Source organism: Ranitomeya imitator, chromosome 5, assembly GCF_032444005.1.
Source record: "Ranitomeya imitator isolate aRanImi1 chromosome 5, aRanImi1.pri, whole genome shotgun sequence".
Lineage (NCBI taxonomy): Eukaryota > Metazoa > Chordata > Amphibia > Anura > Dendrobatidae > Ranitomeya > Ranitomeya imitator.
Genome location: NC_091286.1, coordinates 111,384,323 through 111,407,032, shown reverse-complemented (window position 1 = coordinate 111,407,032; position 22,710 = coordinate 111,384,323). Strand labels below are relative to the sequence as shown.

The 22,710-nt window shown below is 44.4% G+C and overlaps 1 protein-coding gene across 1 annotated transcript in view; it reads right to left on the bottom strand.

Annotated features, from left to right (window-relative positions):
- Window positions 1–265: 265 nt before the first annotated feature.
- The window catches only part of SOS1 (SOS Ras/Rac guanine nucleotide exchange factor 1), a 155,031-nt gene continuing 132,586 nt past the window's right edge, over window positions 266–22,710 (bottom strand). The window contains exons 16-22 of the mRNA XM_069769052.1: window positions 15,588–15,750; window positions 13,551–13,668; window positions 7,666–7,838; window positions 7,383–7,499; window positions 5,804–6,068; window positions 1,208–1,326; window positions 266–992 (exon numbers count right to left, since the gene is read on the bottom strand). Of these exons, the coding sequence (XP_069625153.1) occupies window positions 498–992; window positions 1,208–1,326; window positions 5,804–6,068; window positions 7,383–7,499; window positions 7,666–7,838; window positions 13,551–13,668; window positions 15,588–15,750 (1,450 nt within the window). The 3' untranslated portion in view covers window positions 266–497. The remainder of the gene's footprint in view (window positions 993–1,207; window positions 1,327–5,803; window positions 6,069–7,382; window positions 7,500–7,665; window positions 7,839–13,550; window positions 13,669–15,587; window positions 15,751–22,710) is intronic.

Genomic DNA, 22,710 nt, shown 5'->3' with positions numbered 1-22,710 from the left:
AGATAGTCATCACAAAGCTTCATTGTGACTTCTAAAAAGAAGGTTAAAGCAGAGGCACGAAGCAAAAGAGAATTTATGTAGGATATAAACATCCCTGTTCAGATATATCCATACATATACATATATATATGTATATACACATATATTTATATATATATATATATATATATATATATATTTATGTGTGTAAAAAAAAAGTGCATAATATTCGGGTTTGTATCTCGCTGACATTATGTGGCCACAAAGCGCACGGTTCCCACCTTTTCTATGTGTTTGTCAAACTTTAATGGTTCTCACAAGATTTGCTCCTGCCTGACCAACAGTCTTCTCTTTATAATGGTGCAATATGCATCCGGGAGGAATAGCAGTGACACGGGATGTCCCTTTTGTCGTTTAATGCGACAGTCATGGCGTTCGCCGCCGTTACAGTTTAGTCCTTTTTAGCGATCATTCATGTGAAGAGACGAGTTTTTAGTGTTTAGAATACACTATCGGTATTACAAAGAATTGGCGTTTTCCAACAACGGGGGGCCATCCCTGTGAATGGATGGGTGTGGAGGCTCCCTCTTATAAGTTTTTGGGGGGAGCTTTGGGATAGGCTGAGAAGTGCTTTGTCTGGGTGGCACAGGAGGCCCAGTCATTGGGGGCAATTCAAGATCTTGCACTATTAAGGAGGGAGAAGGCAGATGTCTTCTTGGTCCAAGGGGGGATGGAGTCTGTGGTGGAGGTGGGGTGAACGGTGATGGACTGTAAGGGAAGAACGTGGTAGCGTGTTCACTTTTCCGTCCTAACGGAGGAGGCTGAAGATGGAGAGGTGAGCTTGTGAAGACATCAGGGGTGCGCACTGGTTCTCGCGGTGGTAAAAGTGGGGGGCTCTCGGGTCCTTCAGAAACTGAAGAGCGTTCAGACAGTGGATACCGCGGAGAGTACACTTTTGTTGTAGGTTGCCGAGGCGGGATTGCTGGAGGGCTGTCCGTATGTTTAGACATGATCTGAAAATAAAAATATATAATGTCACCTATCTGTAGACTTCTAGTTCAGACCCACAGGGTGAGGCCTAAAGAAAGAAAAAAAACACACTACAAGTGCAGGTAAGCAAAGCAACTAGAAGCTTGTTGGATATTGAGACTTGGTCAACACTTGATGTCTTAAAAATAAAGAATTTGTAAGAAAAATAAAGATACATCGTGGCAGGGTATTCTTTTACCTTTGAAGGGGACGACTCTGTTGGGGCAGATTCCGGCCTTCTGCGAGGAGGAACAGGTGGAGGAACTTGCATTTCATCACAGGTCTTAGGGAAATTAATTGAAGATACTGATGCAGAACCTGAGGAGGAGTTCATGTACACAGAAGGGTTAATGTATTGCTCAGAACACGTGAAACATACAGTGATAAACCAGCGATGCTTTCTGACCACCAGGTGGCAGTACACTCATCACTTTAGGAATTGACCTATAAATGGATAGTGCCATTATACAGCACCCAGACAGTGTCGGTCCTAAAGGAGTATTCTAGTAAAAACTTAATTATCCACTTGAGAGGTGATAATTGTTACACCACTGTGGTCCAACCATGGAGACCCTCACTGACCATCACAACTAGAAACCCGTGTGGCTAATTTTCCCAGCAACAAGATTGCGGCTACAAGGAATTACATGGAGTGGCCTTTACAATTCATTTTTTTGGATAGCCGATGTCTCAGTGGATTGCAAGCCCCAATGAGACAGGACTACATCCAGGTGTGGTCAAATTTAGTTTTGAGGATAAAAAAAAAAAATCTTGTACTTAAGGGCATGTCCTAGACGGCCATGGGAGCGGACGCTCCCACGGCCACAAGCAGACATCACTGGCTGCCATAAATCTAGCCGTACCTGGAAACTGAGTCACCCGAGCGTGAAGGAGAGCTGTGGGGACACCCGGAGAGGCTCGCAATGACGCGGAGGAGGCAGAGAGATGCAGGGGCAGGAAAGGCTGGAGGGACCCAAGATGGCGCTGAGGCCAGAGCGGACACTGAGAAGGAGAACGCTGCCTGTCAGAAGTGCATGGAAGCTGCAGCAAAACGTCAAAGGTTTGCCTGGGTGGTCGGTGGGGAAGAGGCACAAGAGACTATGAAGGAGAGAGCTGAAGGATAGGAAGAGGAGGAGAAAGCTGATGAAGGAGCGAGGGGGGCACAGAAGGGGGAGGAAGAAAGTAGCAAGGCTGCAGCAGGAGAGGCTGAGAAGGAAGTGGAATTGAAAGGGGAGCCAACCCTAAAAGACATCATCTTCCTATCGTCTTGTAACCAGTCCCTGAATGATTTAACCCTTCAGATGAAGGAGGTGAAAGGGGAGATTATACAAATAAAGGCTGCCATACAGAAAATGGATAAACGCATGGGGGAGGTGGAGGAGAGGATGAGTACTGTGGAGGATCATGTGGTTCAACTACAAAAGGCAGAGAGAACGTTTGCCCAACAGATATCGGAATTGGCGGCTGACAAGGGTCTTTGCTGTGGAAAGAGCGCACAGAGTTCCGCCGCAGCCCCCTCCCCCTGGAGCCAATCCTCGTACCAAACTGGCTAAGATATTAAACTACAGAGACAGACATTTTTCTTAAGAAGGCCACAGAAATGGAGGATCTCACTCTTGACGGACAGAGGATTGCCATCTACCCGGATTACTCTGCTGCGGTCCAGAAAGAGAGAATGCAATTTACTGGCATCAAGAGGTGACAGAGAACTGGGGGTGCAGTACTCCATGTTTTTTCCTGCGAGGTTGAGAGTGGTTGCCTTTAATAAAGCTCATTTCTTCACGACACCAGAGGACGCTACCCAATGGATCGACATCAATGCCAAGAAACTACAAGCGGCGGGAGACTGACTTTCAGTGGAGGCGTGAGCTGTTGTTGTTGCCAAGATGTTTGGGATAAGAGAACTGGGTTGCTACTTGTACCCATTTAATACTTGTGTCTCTTTCACTTTTGGAAGAGTGGAATATGGCTGGGTTTACCTATTACGCCAGTTAGAGTTGTGCTGGAAAATGAGGGGTGGGGTGGGGATTGTTAATAGGGTGCACTGCAAACTGTGTTTTTTTTTATTTTTTTACTCTCTTTACTTCACTGTTTGTTCTGTACTGTTAATAATTAATGTAAAGAGATGTGGTTCTGAGGGTTGCGGGAGCCAGTTAGAGGAGGTTACCTAGATGAGAGTGCTTCAAACAGGCCAAGGAGCCCCATTCTCGATGAAAGGAAAATTCTTTATCTTGGGGGGAGGTGGGAGTTTAACCCCTTTACCCCCAAGGGTGGTTTGCACGTTAATGACCAGGCCAATTTTTACAATTCTGACCACTGTCCCTTTATGAGGTTATAACTCCGAAACGCTTCAACGGATCCTGGTGATTCTGACATTGTTTTCTCGTGACATATTGTACTTCATGATAGTGGTAAAATTTCTTTGATAGTACCTGCGTTTATTTGTGAAAAAAACGGAAATTTGGCGAAAATTTTGAAAATTTCGCAATTTTCAAACTTTGAATTTTTATGCAATTAAATCACAGAGATATGTCACACAAAATACTTAATAAGTAACATTTCCCACATGTCTCCTTTACATCAGCATAATTTTGGAACCAATTTTTTTTTTTTGTTAGGGAGTTATAAGGGTTAAAAGTTGACCAGCAATTTCTCATTTTTACAACACCATTTTTTTTTAGGGACCACGTCTCATTTGAAGTCATTTTGAGGGGTCTATATGATAGAAAATGCCCAAGTGTGACACCATTCTAAAAACTGCACCCCTCAAGGTGCTCAAAACCACATTCAAGAAGTTTATTAACCCTTCAGGTGTTTATTAGGAATTTTTGGAATGTTTAAATAAAAATGAACATTTAACTTTTTTACACAAAAAATTTACTTCAGCTCCAATTTGTTTTATTTTACCAAGGGTAACAGGAGAAATTGGACCCAAAAAGTTGTTGTCCAATTTGTCCTGAGTACGCCGATACCCCATATGTGGCAGTAAACCACTGTTTGGGCGCATGGGAGAGCTCGGAAGGGAAGGAGCGCTATTTGACTTTTCAATGCAAAATTGACAGGAATTGAGATGGGACGCCATGTTGCGTTTGGAGAGCCACTGATGTGCCTAAACATTGAAACCCCCCACAAGTGACACCATTTTGGAAAGTAGACCCCCTAAGGAACTTATCTGGATGTGTGGTGAGCACTTTGACCCACCAAGTGCTTCACAGAAGTTTATAATGCAGAACCGTAAAAATAAAAAATCATATTTTTTCACAAAAATTATATTTTTGCCCCCAATTTTTTATTTTTCCAAGGGTAAGAGAAGAAATTGGACCTCAAAAGTTGTTGTCCAATTTGTCCTGAGTACGCTGATACCCCATATGTGGCAGTAAACCACTGTTTGGGCGCATGGGAGAGCTCGGAAGGGAAGGAGCGCAGTTTGACTTTTCAATGCAAAATTGACAGAAATTGAGATGGGACGCCATGTTGCGTTTGGAGAGCCACTGATGTGCCTAAACATTGAAACCCCCCACAAGTGACACCATTTTGGAAAGTAGACCCCCTAAGGAACTTATCTAGAGGTGTGGTGAGCACTTTGACCCACCAAGTGCTTCACAGAAGTTTATAATGCAGAACCGTAAAAATAAAAAATCATTTTTTCACAAAAATTATATTTTTGCCCCCAATTTTTTATTTTTCCAAGGGTAAGAGAAGAAATTGGACCTCAAAAGTTGTTGTCCAATTTGTCCCGAGTACGCTGATACCCCATATGTGGCAGTAAACCACTGTTTGGGCGCATGGGAGAGCTCGGATGGGAGAGCTCATCTTTATATAAGGATCTGCTTCACACTCACATATTGGGATATCTGATTGGCGCGAGGGCTAAATGGGAAAGAGCTGAGTCGTTTAGAGGATGAAACGTGGGAGTCTGTATTAGAATGGATACCGAAACTATCACTGAATGAGCCGTATAGGCTCTCCCAGCTTTATATTGTACACAGAGTGTATAGATCCCCGCATGTCCAGTATAGAGCTGGGCTGAGATCTGACTTGGAATGCCCTAGATGTAGGAGTGATAGTGCTGGAATGTTTCATATGTTATGGTCGTGTCCGAGATTTACTGCTTTTTGGTTGGTGGTTGTAAGCCGGATAGAAGGGGTATACAGATGTGTAATTCCAAGAGAACCTTTTGTGTGTGTGCTGGGGTACGTGGAAGAGATAGCTGTGGATAACAAGCTGAAAATAGCAATCGCTAGACTACTATACATGGCTCGGAAGGTCATAGCCAGGAACTGGATCAAAGAGGAGCCTCCCTCGAGGGGAGAATATCTTAAATATGTGAAGCAGGTCATTACCCTGGAAAAGGGTGTATCCGAAAAGAGGGAAGATGGGCCTGTTCGAAAAAATTGTGGACGCCTTGGTTGGAACTAGGCTAGGGGAGGCCAAGAGAAGTTAGGCCTGAGGAGGGTTCGCCTATATATTTACTGTGTATTAGTTTACAAATAAAAGTTATTGTATATGGATAACGTATATAATTCCACAGGATATGTTAAGAGGAAAGTGTGAGCTGTCTAAAAGGGAAGGAGGGGGGCGGGATGGGTAAGGGAGGGTTAAGAGTGGGAAAAATGGAAATTTATGTCTTAATGTGAAATGTTTTATTGGACTCATATTTAATAAAAAACATTTGAGTAAAAAAACTAATCTCGTACTTAAATTTTATTTAGAAAAATCATAAAATAAATACTGTTCGTTGATAAGTAACTAATGAACATGCAGACGAATGTTGGAAAAAAAAAATAGAACCTACGTGAATGAAATGGGCTTGAAGGGTCCGAATCGAAGACACTGCAGACATCAGTCGTACTGGAGGCAGCAGAAGGCGGCGGGGGAGTCAATGGCGTCCTGGGAGAATTCGGGGCAGATGCTGTACTCTCCGTTTCGCTCTCAGGGATGCGACTGTAGCTGATTTTCCTGGGCTCCTGCTGTAATGGAGTAGGGTGCCTCATGGTGCCTGGTCTTGGGTTTGATGGTCGCACACCAGGTGACTTGAGGGGATAGGTGTACTTTTTATGCTGAAAAAAAAAAATATAATATTTGAAGACTGAAGAACAAACCGCTTAAAGGGGCTTCCAATTTCTGTACCAATATCCCATCAATTATAGATCAATGGGGATCCAACGTTCCAGACAGTACAAAGCCGAAATACTAGACAAAGCCACTGTTAAAAGTGCAGCGCTTCGCCTTGTAACCTGGTAATCGATGGAACAGATAAAGATTGTATCTACACTGGTGATTATCGGCAACAAGCTGCCAAAATGCTCAGTGAAAAGATATGTAAGATTGCTTATAATCATTGTTTCCATCAGCAGATCATCCTGTATAAATAGGACACGTGCTGCCGAGAACAATGATATTCTCTGCGCACACAACAATCATCCTTTGTGCATGAAAGTGCGGTTAGGCTTCCGATCGTTGTGTTCTTGGTCAATCAGCGGTTGTTTAAAAGGACGCCGTCAGCACAGAATGAGTGTTCAAACCAGGTACAGGTGCTCTTATTCTCCATTTACCTCCACCCTTCTCTCACTCAATGAAGCCAGATCTGTCAATCAAACACTCACAATCCAATTACCACAGCATATATTAAGGCTAGGATATCAAGTCCACATGTGTAAGAATTTCTTTATGTTTGCTCCCCATGGAAACGTACCCCAAAAGTTTGTTGACCATATTTTGACTAGAATTTTGCAGCAGGTCCCCCTCCAAAAATCCACAACACTTCCAATGTTCTTTAAATAAGTTTTGCAATGATTTCAATAGGAGACCACAATTATGGTTTTATTTTTTATGTTGAAATATAAAAAAAAACACATGGTAAAAAAAAGCTATAAGTAAATTCTTGAGGAGTTTTTGTTGGAAAAATCCTCTGAACCCCAATATACAAACAGCATAAAAAAAAAGCGCTGAACACTAGTGATGAGCGAATATACTCGTTTCTCGAGCACGCTCGGGGGTCCTCCGAGTATTTTTTAGTGCTCGGAGATTTTGTTTTTCTTGCCGAAGCTGAATGATTTACATCTGTTAGCCAGCATAAGTACATGTGGGGGTTGTCTGGTTGCTAGGGAATCCCCACATGTACTTATGCTGGCTAACAGATGTAAATCATTCAGCTGCGGCAAAGAAAACAATCTCCGAGCACTAAAAAAATACTCGGAGGACACCCGAGCGTGCTCGAGAAATCTCGAGTAACGAGTATATTCGCTCATCACTACTGAACACCACTTCAGGGTTCCGAGCCAGATTTATTAGGCAGGAAAATACTTCTGGAGATACTCCCTGCGAACAGACCCCAAAAGTGGTGAAATCTGCTAGAAAAACATTCAACTTACAAATCGTGGCAAAGTCTTTGCATTTCTTGGTTCAATTTCCAATGACTTCTTAAAGAGATAATCCTCAAACTCCTTCTCCGCGGTGTTGCCCATAGGATTCAAATTTTCAAAAAATCTCTGAAATCAATCACATTTTGATGCTTTACATTATTATTTGCATTAGTTTACAAATTGTGGTAGATGTGGGCCATTATCTACATGACAGATGTGAGTGAGAACTAGATCTATTTCACATCCAATTAATATGATTTTTGCGGTCGTCATGATACCCATTGCCAATTACCCGGATGTCAGCCTCCACTTGTAAACAGTATGGCTGATTTTGGTACTGTTGGATTTCCCCTGTGATCTCAGCCACTTTCCTCCGTTTGCTGAAGTTCACCAGTTCTTTCCCATGCCTCTTCAGAAAGTCAGGATTGCCTTCTTCTGTTTTTAAAATGTTGGTCAAATAAATTCCTGAAATAAAAGATTTCAATATGGGATTAATTATTAGCTACTTGCATAACTTGAATATTTAAAAGGAATTTCCAAAATTTCTTTATACTCCATAGTTTTGGCAAGGATGAAAATATCTAAGTGAGCTTTACCGCCGCCTCTCTGCTACTGCCCTTGGTCTTTGCTGACAGGTTGCAGAGGAATCATGGGCAAATACAACACAAGCACTGCAGTAACCACGGGGATCCATAGTAATGCCAAGGTGGGCAGTACAATCTACAGTGGCCACGTGCTGGTGGGGGGGGGGGGGGGGGCAGCAGCGGTAATGCTGCACTGAGGCCACGTGCGGGTGGGGGGCAGCAGCGGTAATGCTGCACTGAGGCCATGTGTGGGCGGGGGGCAGCAGCGGTAATGCTGCACTGAGGCCACGTGTGGGCGGAGGGCAGCAGCGGTAATGCTGCACTGAGGCCACGTGCGGGCGGAGGGCAGCAGCGGTAATGCTGCACTGAGGCCATGTGGTGGCAGGGGGCAGCAGCGGTAATGCTGCACTGAGGCCATGTGGTGGCAGGGGGCAGCAGCGGTAATGCTGCACTGAGGCCACGTGCTGGCAGGGGGCAGCAGCGGTAATGCTGCACTGAGGCCACGTGCGGGCGGAGGGCAGCAGCAGTAATGCTGCACTGAGGCCACGTGCTAGCAGGGGGCAGCAGTAATGCTGCACTGAGGCCACGTGCGGGTGGAGGGCAGCAGCAGTAATGCTGCACTGAGGCCACGTGCTAGCAGGGGGCAGCAGTAATGCTGCACTGAGGCCACGTGCGGGTGGAGGGCAGCAGCGGTAATGCCGCACTGAGGCCACGGGCGGGGGGCAGCAGAATCGGTAAGGCTGCACTGAAGCAGCAGCGAGTGTGTAAAGTTCAGCGTGTTACTCTTATTTTTTTACATCATAGGCTTGCGGAGGTTAAAAAGAATGATCTAAATTCATGTAAATTAAAATGAATTTAACCCCTTCATGACCCAGCCTATTTTGACCTTAAAGACCTTGCCGTTTTTTGCAATTCTGACCAGTGTTCCATTATGAGGTAATAACTCAGGAACGCTTCAACGGATCCTAGCGGTTCTGAGATTGTTTTTTCGTGACATATTGGGCTTCATGTTAGTGGTAAATTTAGGTCAATAAATTCTGCGTTTATTTGTGATAAAAATGGAAATTTGGCGAAAATTTTGAAAATTTTGCAATTTTCACATTTTGAATTTTTATTCTGTTAAACCAGAGAGTTATGTGACACAAAATAGTTAATAAATAACATTTCCCACATGTTTACTTTACATCAGCACAATTTTGGAAACAAAATTTTTTTTTGTTAGGAAGTTATAAGGGTTAAAATTTGACCACCGATTTGTCATTTTTACAACGAAATTTACAAAACCATTTTTTTTAGGGACCACCTCACATTTGAAGTCAGTTTGAGGGGTCTATATGGCTGAAAATACCCAAAAGTGACACCATTCTAAAAACTGCACCCCTCAAGGTACTCAAAACCACATTCAAGAAGTTTATTAACCCTTCAGGTGCTTCACAGCAGCAGAAGCAACATGGAAGGAAAAAATGAACATTTAACTTTTTAGTCACAAAAATTATCTTTTAGCAACAATTTTTTTATTTTCCCAATGGTAAAAGGAGAAACTGAACCACGAAAGTTGTTGTCCAATTTGTCCTGAGTACGCTGATACCTCATATGTGGGGGTAAACCACTGTTTGGGCACATGGTAAGGCTCGGAAGGGAAGAAGCGCCATTTGACTTTTTGAATGAAAAATTATTTCCATCGTTAGCGGACACCATGTCGCGTTTGGATAGCTCCTGTGTGTCTAAACATTGGCGCTCCCCCACAAGTGACCCCATTTTGGAAACTAGACCCCCCAAGGAACTTATTTAGATGCCTAGTGAGCACTTTAAACCCTCAGGTGCTTCACAAATTGATCTGTAAAAATGAAAAAGTACTTTTTTTTCACAAAAAAATTCTTTTCGCCTCAATTTTTTCATTTTCACATGGGCAGTAGGATAAAATGGATCATAAAATTTGTTGGGCAATTTCTCCCGAGTACGCCGATACCTCATATGTGGGGGTAAACCACTGTTTGGGCACTCGGCAGGGCTCGGAAGGGAAGGCGCGCCATTTGACTTTTTGAATGGAAAATTAGCTCCAATTGTTAGCGGACACCATGTCGCGTTTGGAGAGCCCCTGTGTGCCTAAACATTGGAGCTCCTGCACAAGTGACCCCATTTTGGAAACTAGAACCCCCAAGGAACTTATCTAGATGCATATTGAGCACTTTAAACCCCAAGGTGCTTCACAGAAGTTTATAACGCAGAGCCATGAAAATAAAAAATAATTTTTCTTTCCTCAAAAATGATTTTTTAGCCTGGAATTTCCTATTTTGCCAAGGATAATAGGAGAAATTGGACCCCAAATATTGTTGTCCAGTTTGTCCTGAGTACGCTGATACCCCATATGTGGGGGTAAACCACTGTTTGGGCGCACGGCAGGGCTCGGAAGGGATGGCACGCCATTTGGCTTTTTAAATGGAAAATTAGCTCCAATCATTAGCGGACACCATGTCACGTTTGGAGAGCCCCTGTGTGCCGAAACATTGGAGATCCCCCAGAAATGACCCCATTTTGGAAACTAGACCCCCCAAAGGAACTAATCTAGATGTGTGGTGAGGACTTTGAACCCTCAAGTGCTTCACAGAAGTTTATAACGCAGAGCCATGAAAATAAAAAAAAAAAATTATTTTCTCAAAAATGATCTTTTAGCCTGCAATTTTTTATTTTCCCAAGGGTAACAGGAGAAATTTGACCCCAAAAGTTGTTGTCCAGTTTCTCCTGAGTACGCTGATACCCCATATGTGGGGGTAAATCACTGTTTGGGCACATGCCGGGGCTCGGAAGTGAAGTAGTGACGTTTTGAAATGCAGACTTTGATGGAATGCTCTGTGGGCGTCACATTGCGTTTGCAGAGCCCCTGATGTGGCTTAACAGTAGAAACCCCCCACAAGTGACCCCATTTTGGAAACTAGACCCCCAAAGGAACTTATCTAGATTTGTGGTGAGCACTTTGAACCCCCAAGTGCTTCATAGAAGTTTATAATGCAGAGCCGTGAAAATAATAAATACGTTTTCTTTCCTCAAAAATGATAATTTAGCCCAGAATTTTTTATTTTCCCAAGGGTAACAGGAGAAATTGGACCCCAATATTTGTTGTCCAGTTTCTCCTGAGTACGCTGATACCCCATGTGTGGGGGTAAACCACTGTTTGGGCACACGTCGGGGCTCAGAAGGGAAGTAGTGACATTTGAAATGCAGACTTTGATGGAATGGTCTGCGGGCGTCACATTGCGTTTGCAGAGCCCCTGGTGTGCCTAAACAGTAGAAACCCCCCCACAATTGACCACATTTTAGAAACTAGACCCCCCAAGGAACTTATGTAGATATGTGGTGAGCACTTTGAACCCCCAAGTGCTTCACAGACGTTTACAACGCAGAGCCGTGAAAATAAAAAATCATTTTTCTTTCTTCAAAAATGATGTTTTAGCAAGCATTTTTTTAGGTTCACAAGGGTAACAGGAGAAATTGGACCCCAGTAATTGTTGCGCAGTTTATCCTGAGTATGCTGGTACCCCATATGTGGGGGTAAACCACTGTTTGGGCACACGTCGGGGCTCGGAAGTGAGGGAGCACCATTTGACTTTTTGAATACGAGATTGGCTGGAATCAATGGTGGCGCCATGTTGCGTTTGGAGACCCCTGATGTGCCTAAACAGTGGTAACCCCTCAATTCTACCTCCAACACTAACCCCAACACACCCCTAACCCTAATCCCAACTGTAGCCATAACCCTAATCACAACCCTAACCACAACACACCCCTAACCCTAACCACAACCCTAATTCCAACCCTAACCCTAAGGCTATGTGCCCACATTGCGGATTCGTGTGAGATATTTCCGCACCATTTTTGAAAAATCCGCGGGTAAAAGGCACTGCGTTTTACCTGCGGATTTTCCGCGGATTTCCAGTGTTTTTTGTGCGGATTTCACCTGCGGATTCCTATTGAGGAACAGGTATAAAACGCCGCGGAATCCGCACAAAGAATTGACATGCTGCGGAAAATACAACGCAGCGTTTCCGCGCGGTATTTTCTGCACCATGGGCACAGCGGATTTGGTTTTTCATATGTTTACATGGTACTGTAAACCTGATGGAACACTGCTGCGAATCCGCAGCGGCCAATCCGCAGCCAAATCCGCACCGTGTGCACATAGCCTAATTCTAAAGATATGTGCACACTGCGGAAAACGCTGCAGATCCGCAGCAGTTTCCCATGAGTTTACAGTTCAATGTAAACCTATGGGAAACAAAAATCGCTGTACACATGCTGCGGAAAAACTGCACGGAAACGCAGCGGTTTACATTCCGCAGCATGTCACTTCTTTGTGCGGATTCCGCAGCGGTTTTACAACTGCTCAAATAGAAAATCGCAATTGTAAAACCGCAGTGAAATGCGCAGAAAAAAACGCGGTAAATCCGCCATAAATCCGCAGCGGTTTAGCACTGCGGATTTATCAAATCCGCAGCGGATAAATCCGCAGAGGACCAGAATACGTGTGCACATACCGAAACCCTAACCCTACCCCTAACCCTAACCCTACCCCTAACCCTACCCCTAACCCTACCCCTACCCCTAACCCTACCCCTAACCCTACCCCTATTCTAACATTTGTGGAAAAAAAAAATTTCTTTATTTTTTTATTGTCCCTACCTATGGGGGTGACAAAGGGGGGGGGGTCATTTATTATTTTTTTTATTTTGATCACTGAGATATAATCTATCTCAGTGATCAAAATGCACTTTGGAACGAATCTGCCGGCCGGCAGATTCGGCGGGCGCACTGCGCATGCGCCCGCCATTTTGGAAGATGGCGGCGCCCAGGGAGAAGACGGACGGGACCCCGGCAGGATCGGTAAGTATGATGGGGTGGGGGGGGACCACGGGGGGGATCGGAGCACGGGGGGGGGGGGGGAATCGGAGCGCGGCAGGCGTGGAACGGAGCACGGGGGGCGTGGAACGGAGCACGGGGGGGCTGGAACGGAGCACGGGGGGGGTGGAACGGAGCACGGGGGGGGGGGGGGGTGGATCGGAATGCAGGGGGGGTGATTGGAGCACGGGGGGGTGATTGGAGCATGGGGGGAGCGGACAAGAGCACGGGGGGGAGCGGAGCACTGGATGGAGGGGAGCCGGAGCAGTGTACCGGCCAGATCGGAGGGCTGGGGGGGCGATCGGTGGGGTGGGGTGGGGGCACATTAGTATTTCCAGCCATGGCCGATGGTATTGCAGCATTGGCCATGGCTGGATTGTAATATTTCACCCGTTATAATAGGTGAAATATTACAAATCGCTCTGATTGGCAGTTTCACTTTCAACAGCCAATCAGAGCGATCGTAGCCACGAGGGGGTGAAGCCACCCCCCCGGGCTAAACTACCACTCCCCCTGTCCCTGCAGATCGGGTGAAATGGGAGTTAACCCTTTCACCCGATCTGCAGGGACGCGATCTTTCCATGACGCCACATAGGCGTCATGGGTCGGATTGGCACCGACTTTCATGACGCCTACGTGGCGTCAAAGGTCGGGAAGGGGTTAAAATGATCTAAACAACAGTTCGCCGAGTTCTACTTACCGCAGAAAGGCACACATGGTGGATTAATTGACCTGAGCTTAGCCAAATATTTCTTCTGGTGGTCTTCACTCAATTCGTGAGCTTCTTCTAGGATCTTCCTCTGACGACTAGGAACTTGCTATACGAAAATAGAAAGTAAAAGACACATTCATGAGCGAAAACAGAAGACATAGCAAGAATTAGGCTCCTTTACATGCGATCAACAAATACATGGACACGTGCCACCCCACTGGAGGTCAAGTGCAGTGGTGTCCGTCAGATGAAGCCTCCAGAATATGACAGGACCGGTAATTTCTCACTGACCGTGATCACAACATGCGCTAAAGTTGAAGATCAGTAGACTGCTAATGGACGATTGGTCACCTGTAGGATTTTGTAGCCCTGAGGTGGAGAAGAAACGTCAAGACAGAATGGGGTGTTGTGCTGCGTAAAGGTTGGCTTAACCTTACAGACAAAGGACCCAAGCATCATGAGAAGAGGATATATACCAGTGAGGCTGTCCACCAATATATACAGTATATTGTCATATGCTGGAGTTCATCACTCGGGGCATAGGTTATCAGTTGCTGGACCATGTACAGATGGAGATTGATACCATTGATGTACATTTCCATATTAGTTTTGGCTTTTGTTTACATAAGCTTTAATACATTGAAATATATATTTAAATATCAGGAAATATTCCCTAATAGGAAAGAAAAGGCAAAATAAATCAGTAAAAAAGTTTACAAAAACAAAATATATATATATATTTCTTTTATTTCCAATAATTTGTTTTTTTTTTACAAAATAGAGATATTTGGAATTCCTTAAAGGGAACACGTCTGGCCCCAGAACTTCCGGCAGTTGGGTCTACCCATCTAAGTACCCTGCCTAACATTCCCTTTATTTCATTGGACACAAACAGATCTTTACAAAAAGTATTTGTAAAGTCCATTTAGGATTTATAAATGAGGGCTTGGACTAGCTGATGAGGGGCTAGTGTCCCCAGACTAGTCGGCCCACTTAAATCTTATAATGACCTTGTGGGTGTGATACATAGCTTGCAAGCACCGGCAAGTCATGAAGACTTCCGATCATGAGCAGTGTGCCTCTCTGAAGCTGGGATATGCGTTCACCCGGCTTCAGAGGATCAATGCAATGAGGGAAGGTATGTATAGCGCTAGCCATGACGCCAGCACTTGCAAATCATGTTATCACGCCCACAGGGGCTTTATAACATCTAAGTGGGCCGACTGGTCTGGGGACACTAACCCCCCATCAACTAGTCAAAGGCTTCATTTATATATTGTAAGTGGACTTTAGAAATACTTCTTATAAAGATCTGTGTGTAATGCAATAAAGGGAATGTCAGGCGGGGAACTTACATATGCAGACACAACTGCTGGCGGTTCTGTGGGATGGGGGGCCTGACAGGTTCCCTTTAAGGAGTATCTGTTTTAAAGTTTATTTTATAAAACAAAAGTACACATGAAAAAACTTTGTGAACTACATTATCAGAAATATCGGCTTCTTTCTCCTACTGGATTGAATTGTCATGATCAGTTCATGGGTAAATTCTATATTCAGAGATGACGGTTTCCCATTACTGAGATGACGGTTGGTGCTTTTACAATTCTACAGAGAAGGAGAGGGGTAAAGGAAGGAGGAGCTGGAGGCAGACAGACATTCTGCTGGGAGTTCTCCACGGAAGTTTATGGGCACCAGCTGTCATCTCCTATCCCAGTAATGGGAACATCTGTATTCACTGAAGACACATTTCATCCATGAATTAAGAATTCTGTGAGTGTAAGATCAGTCCGGGAGGAGAAAGAAAGATTTCTCTAATAAGACATATTACAAAGTGTCTTATTTTCACGTGTACTACTGATTTACGAAATTAAAAAATTAAATTAAGGGTTACTCTTTAATAATTACAAGCCATACACTACATTTAAGCAAGGAGTATTAGGAGAAGAGCGCTACCGCGGTGTCTACGGAATGAATTAAACGTATAGATACCGGTAGTATAATGGCGCCATCACGGTATGCACCTACCTCAAAGGTGTTATCCAGCCTGTAAATTGGTGAGGAGTTCATGGCACTTACGACTTCAAGTACTCCATTAAAATTGTTCAGCTCCTGGAAAACCTGGAGGATTTCAATGATTCTGCTCACAACAACCACTCGCTCTTCAAGGTTTTCGGTTTCTACGATACATCTGTTAAAGAAATAAAAAAAAAAAAAGATGCAAAGCATAAATGTATGAAAATCAGGAAGCACAGCAAACAAAAATGGCAGTAACAAGAGTGTCTCCTCTTCTTGGAGAAGTCTCATCCGGCTGATGCAAGATGGCTTTCTAGCTTTTAGTGGAGAGAATCTGAATATTTCCCCACAGAGAATTGCTGGTAAAATTTCCACCCACCATTTGGGCCTCTTCAATGACAATACATAACGTTTAGGGACTTAATCAATAATACACAAAATAATAACCTTTATAATATATCTTATCAGATAAATCAGCTTTCTCCTCCCCTTTCAATTCAAGGGGAAAATCTGTATTTAAAAGATAGACTCACGGAGACAGGAGATGACACTTGGTGCTTATAAGATTCTATGGAGAAAGGAAGGTGGCAGAGGAGAGAGACAGACATTATGCTGCAAGTTCTCCTAAAACAACACAGGGAATCCTGTGCGTTACGCCCCCTAACCCTAACCTGGTGATCTTCTTTATAAGTTCTGTATCCCGAATGATAAACAAAAAAAAAAAAAAAATAAGGAAAGACCAATTTAACTTATTGCAGTTTTTGCTCATTATTTGCGATGTTCAACATCCAGCTAATTTGTGACCAGTAGCCTCATTGTTGAATTTCATTTTCAGTACTTTTTAATGGAAGCATAAACACATTTATTGATAACATTAATGAGCACTATGTAATACCTTATTTCCCCTGCGGAGGCACTGCAAGGAAATTTAACCCTTGCTAGCAGGATTCCCCAAAGGTTACAGCTTATCGGTGGGGACTCCAGCATGGCTGAACGCTATGAGCTTATATAGAAAGGACACTTTGTGAGGCCGAGATGGTCAAAAGACCTTTATAGCCACCATTCAAAGCGGGCAACCCTTTTGAGAAAAATAATTTTTGTCATTTATAACGCAGTTTAAAGAGGCTGTCTCAACAAGTTGAGTCCTTTTAGCCAGGAGACTGGTTTAGGACCCCCTGAGAACATTAAATATTGCTGGGAATTGTGGCTGGGCATACATTTTCCTTTCTGCCAAAAAGAGTGTGAGCCGCCCATTGTTAGCGTTTTGCTGGTTTACACCAGCTGATATTCGGGAGTGAGCATTCCTACAGACGCTCATGTGCTGATTATTGGCATGTGTAAAGGGTCCATAAAAGTTTATTTTGTTAGATTGCTGCTGATTGGAAACTTTGGGGCATGGGAGGATCAAGAGAAAATTAAAAAGGTGGCAGAAAAGTCTCGATATTACAAAAACAATCAAAATCTAAATGTGTCCATATACAAATACAACAATCACACGAGAGGATGTGAGGTTTGCAGGAAACCGGTCTAATTAAGAAGGTGCCAGATTTAGTTTCCAGGTATTAACAAGTAAACAGTTCTCCCTAAGGAGGTCATTTACAAGTTCCTCTTTGCCGCAATGTACGGTGATGGGCGCAGGAGCATAATGTTGGCGAAGTATTGGCAAGGCTCCATTATGGTACATTACACCAACGCTTAAGGTCCATAAACATAAAGGAAGCACACAATGGAGAGTGAAGCCAGGAGTGGTCATTTCATTCTTCAAAACAGCAAGAGACGGTAAACATTGAGCTACAACGTGGGAAATATATTTATTGTTAGAAAGGTCACCTACAATTTGTGTCACTGTTCCCAATAAAATCTAAAAAGAGAAAAACACAAAGCCTGAGAGAGCGAATCGACTCCCACAAGCCTGGGCTAGCGGCCATGTCAGGAGTCTGTGGCTGCCAGATGGGAGCTCTGTGCACAGCCGCCTACTTTCCATCACCCCTGATTAGTAAGCCCGGCGTAATGTCATGTTGTAACGATAATGTCACACGGGGGTCTACGAATCAGAAAAAGACAGACTACTGTAGGGGGCTGCTGAACCAAGGTTTGGCTGATCTCTACATAAAACTCATTTTTTTGTCTAAATATGAGTAATGCCTTCTTTTGCCAATCTTAAATCCTTGTTCAGCTTTCTCAATGTGTAAAGGTGTTAAAATAGTTTTCTGAGACTTAGATATTAATAATAATAATAATAATCTTTATATAGCGCCAACATATTCCGCAGCGCTTTACAGTTTCAAACACGAAAGTCATAAGTAACAACGTTAACAATACAATAATTAAAGCACAATCAGACGACCCTGCTCGTGAGACCTTACAATCTACAATGAGGTGGGGGAGATGCAAAGTACAGGTGTGTATTTACAATGATGTATTTACAATCATGGTCCAGCCATCTTCAGGGGGTGGGGGATAGATGGGGATAGTGAATGGGCTACACACACACACAAACATAAAATGACTTTGATTAGTGAATGTGATAGGCCGCTCTGAACAAATGTGTTTTGAGCGAGCGCCTAAAACTATGCAAATTATGGATGGTCCTAATATCTTGGGGTAGAGCATTCCAGAGGATTGGCGCAGCACGGGAGAAGTCTTGGAGTCAGGAGTGGGAGGTACGGATTAGTGCAGAGGTTAGTCGAAAGTCATTTGCAGAGCGCAGTGGTCTGTTAGGCTGATAGACAGAAATGAGGGAGGAGATGTAAGGGGGTGCCGCACTGTGGAGAGCTTTGTGGGTGAGAACAAGTACTTTGAATTGTATCCTGTAATGAATGGGTAGCCAGTGTAACGACTGGCGAAGAGTGGACGCGTCCGAGTAACAATTAGCCAGATGGACGACCCTGGCTGCTGCATTAAGGATGGACTGGAGAGGGGAAAGTCGAGTGAGGGGGAGGCCAATTAATAGAGCATTACAGTAGTCCAGGCGGGAGTGGATCAGGGCGACAGTGAGGGTTTTAGCTGTCTCCATGGTGAGAAAAGGGCGGATTCTAGAGATGTTCTTTAGGTGTAAGCGGCACGAGCAGGCAAGAGATTGTATATGGGAGGTGAAGGAGAGATCGGAGTCAAACATAACAGCCAGACAGCGCGCCTGCTGCCGGGGTGTTATTATGGTGCCACCCACGGAGAGGGAAATGTCAGATTTAGGGAGGTTAGTAGATGGTGGGAGCAGAAGAAGTTCAGTTTTGGAGAGGTTGAGTTTCAGATAGAGAGCGGACATGATGTTGGAGACTGCGGACAGACAGTCAGTGGCGTTCTGTAGTACAGCGGGGGTAAGGTCAGGGGATGACGTATATAGTAGTGTGTCGTCGGCATAAAGATGGTACTGAAAGCCAAATCTGCTGATGGTCTGTCCAATTGGGGCCGTGTAGAGAGAGAACAGAAGGGGGCCAAGGACTGAGCCCTGAGGTACCCCAACAGCGAGAGGAAGAGGAGATGAAGTGGAGCCAGAGAACAGAACACTGATGGAGCGGTCAGAAAGGTAGGAGGAGAACCAGGAGAGAGCAGTGTCCTTAATGCCTAGTGACTGGAGCCTAGAGAGAAGGAGAGGGTGGTCAACAGTGTCAAAAGCTGCAGAAAGGTCGAGAAGAATGAGCAGAGAGTGGTCACCATTACGTTTTGCTGTCAGAAGGTCATTGTTGTGAATTCTGTGGCTGAGTTCACTTCTGTGGTCACAAGTGGTATTGCAGTCTCTGGGCTTCCTCCCTCAGGTGTTTTGGTGAGCTCGTTGGCTGCCTTGCTATTTAGCTCCACCTGAGTCTGTCTTCCTTGCTCCTTGTCAATGTTCCAGTGTTGGATCTGAGCTACTGCATCTTTCCTTGGGCCTGCTGCTCTGCTAGATAAGTGCTTCTAGTTTGTTTTCTGTTTTTTCTGTCCAGCTTGCTATTAACTTTTGCTGGAAGCTCTGAGAAGCAAAGGGGTGCACCGCCGTGCTGTTAGTTCGGCACGGTGGGTCTTTTTGCCCCTTTGCGTGGTTTTCGTTTTAGGGTTTTTTGTAGACTGCATAGTTCTCTTTGCTATCCTCGCTCTGTCTAGAATATCGGGCCTCACTTTGCTGAATCTATTTCATTCCTACGTTTGTCTTTTCATCTTGCTAACAGTCATTATATGTGGGGGGCTGCCTATTCCTTTGGGGTATTTCTCTGAGGTAAGTCAGGCTTGTATTTCTATCTTCAGGCTAGTCAGCTCCTCAGGCAGTGCCGAGTTGCATAGGTAGTGATAGGCGCAATCCACTGCTGCTTATAGTTGTGTGAGGATAGATCAGGTACTGCAGTCTACAGAGATTCCACGTCTCAGAGCTCGTCCTATTGTTTTTGGTTATTGCCAGATCTCTGTATGTGCGCTGATTACTGCACGCTGTGTTGCCTGATTGCCAGCCATAACAGTACAAGGAGCCCCGCCAATGATTCCCAATAGAGGGAAAAAAGAAATCCTGACATCATTTTTTTTTCTTAGCTCTGTCTTCAGTCTTTTTTTTCCCCTAGACATTAGAGTGCTTCAGGACACAGCTGTGGACATGGATATTCAGGCTCTGTGCTCCTCAATGGATAATCTCGTTGTAAATGTACAAAAGATTCAAGATACTATTGATCAGAAATCGATGCTAGAACCAAGAATTCCGATTCCTGATTTGTTTTTTGGTGACAGAACTAAGTTCCTGAGCTTCAGAAATAATTGTAAGCTATTTTTGGCCTTGAAACCTCATTCTTCTGGTAATCCTATTCAACAGGTTTTGATTATTATTTCTTTTTTGCGCGGCGACCCACAGGACTGGGCGTTTTCTCTTGCACCAGGAGATTCTGCATTGAGTAATGTTGATGCATTTTTCCAGGCGCTGGGATTGCTTTACGATGAGCCTAATTCAGTGGATCAGGCTGAGAAAAATCTGCTGGCTTTATGCCAGGGTCAGGATGATGTAGAAGTATATTGTCAGAAATTTAGGAAGTGGTCAGTACTCACTCTGTGGAATGAATCTGCATTAGCGGCTTTGTTCAGAAAGGGTCTCTCTGAAGCTCTTAAGGATGTAATGGTGGGATTTCCTATGCCTGCTGGTTTGAATGAGTCTATGTCCTTGGCCATTCAGATCGGTCGTCGCTTGCGCGAGCGTAAATCTGTGCACCATCTGGCGGTATTGTCTGAGAGTAAACCTGAGCCTATGCAGTGCGACAGGACTATGACTAAAGTAGAACGGCAAGAACACAGACGTCTGAACAGACTGTGTTTCTATTGTGGTGATTCTACTCATGCTATTTCTAATTGTCCTAAACGCACTAGGCGGTTCGATAGCTCTGCCGTTATTGGTACTGTACAGTCCAAATTCCTTTTGTCCATTACCTTAATGTGCTCTTTGTCATCGTATTCTGTCATGGCGTTTGTGGATTCAGGCGCTGCCCTGAATCTGATGGATTTGGATTATGCTAAACGTTGTGGATTTTTCTTGGAGCCTTTGCGGTGTCCTATTCCGTTGAGAGGAATTGATGCTACACCTTTGGCCAAGAATAAGCCTCAGTACTGGGCCCAGCTGACCATGTGCATGGCTCCTGCACATCAGGAAGTTATTCACTTTCTGGTACTGCATAATTTGCATGATGTGGTCGTGTTGGGGTTGCCATGGCTACAAACCCATAATCCAGTATTGGATTGGAACTCTATGTCGGTAACCAGCTGGGGTTGTCAGGGAGTACATGGTGATGTTCCATTTTTGTCTATTTCGTCATCCATTCCTTCTGACATCCCAGAGTTCTTGTCAGACTTTCAGGATGTATTTGAAGAGCCCAAGTCTGATGCCCTACCTCCGCATAGGAATTGTGATTGTGCTATCGATTTGATTCCTGGTAGTAAATTCCCTAAGGGTCGTTTATTTAATTTGTCCGTACCTGAACACACCGCTATGCGCAGTTATGTGAAGGAGTCCCTGGAGAAGGGACATATTCGCCCATCGTCGTCACCATTGGGAGCAGGGTTCTTTTTTGTAGCCAAGAAGGATGGTTCGCTAAGACCGTGTATTGATTACCGCCTTCTTAATAAGATCACTGTTAAGTTTCAGTATCCCTTGCCATTGATTTCTGACTTGTTTGCTCGGATTAAGGGGGCTAGTTGGTTTACTAAGATTGATCTTCGTGGTGCGTATAATATGGTGAGAATCAGGCAGGGAGATGAATGGAAAACGGCATTTAATACGCCCGAGGGTCATTTTGAGTATCTGGTGATGCCGTTCGGACTTGCCAATGCTCCATCTGTTTTTCAGTCTTTTATGCATGACATTTTCCGTGAGTATCTGGATAAATTCTTGATTGTTTACTTGGATGACATTTTGATCTTCTCAGATGATTGGGAGTCTCATGTGAAGCAAGTCAGAATGGTTTTCCAGGTACTGCGTGCTAATTCCTTGTTCGTGAAGGGATCAAAGTGTCTCTTCGGTGTGCAGAAAGTTTCATTTTTGGGGTTCATCTTTTCCCCTTCTACTATCGAGATGGATCCGGTTAAGGTTCAGGCCATCCAGGATTGGACTCAGCCGACATCTCTGAAAAGTCTGCAGAAATTCCTGGGCTTTGCTAATTTTTATCGTCGCTTCATCTGTAATTTTTCTAGCATTGCCAGACCATTGACCGATTTGACCAAGAAGGGTGCTGATTTGGTTAATTGGTCTTCTGCTGCCGTGGAAGCTTTTCAGGAGTTGAAGCGTCGTTTTTGCTGTGCCCCTGTGTTGTGTCAACCTGATGTTTCTCTTCCGTTCCAGGTCGAGGTTGATGCTTCTGAGATTGGTGCAGGGGCGGTTTTGTCACAGAGAGGTTCTGGTTGCTCAGTGTTCAAACCATGTGCTTTCTTTTCCAGGAAATTTTCTGCTGCTGAGCGTAATTATGATGTGGGCAACCGAGAGTTGCTGGCCATGAAGTGGGCATTCGAGGAGTGGCGTCATTGGCTTGAGGGTGCTAAGCATCGCGTGGTGGTTTTGACTGATCATAAGAACCTTACTTATCTTGAGTCTGCCAAGCGCTTGAATCCTAGACAGGCCCGTTGGTCGTTATTTTTTGCTCGTTTTGATTTTGTGATTTCATACCTTCCGGGCTCTAAAAATGTGAAGGCGGAT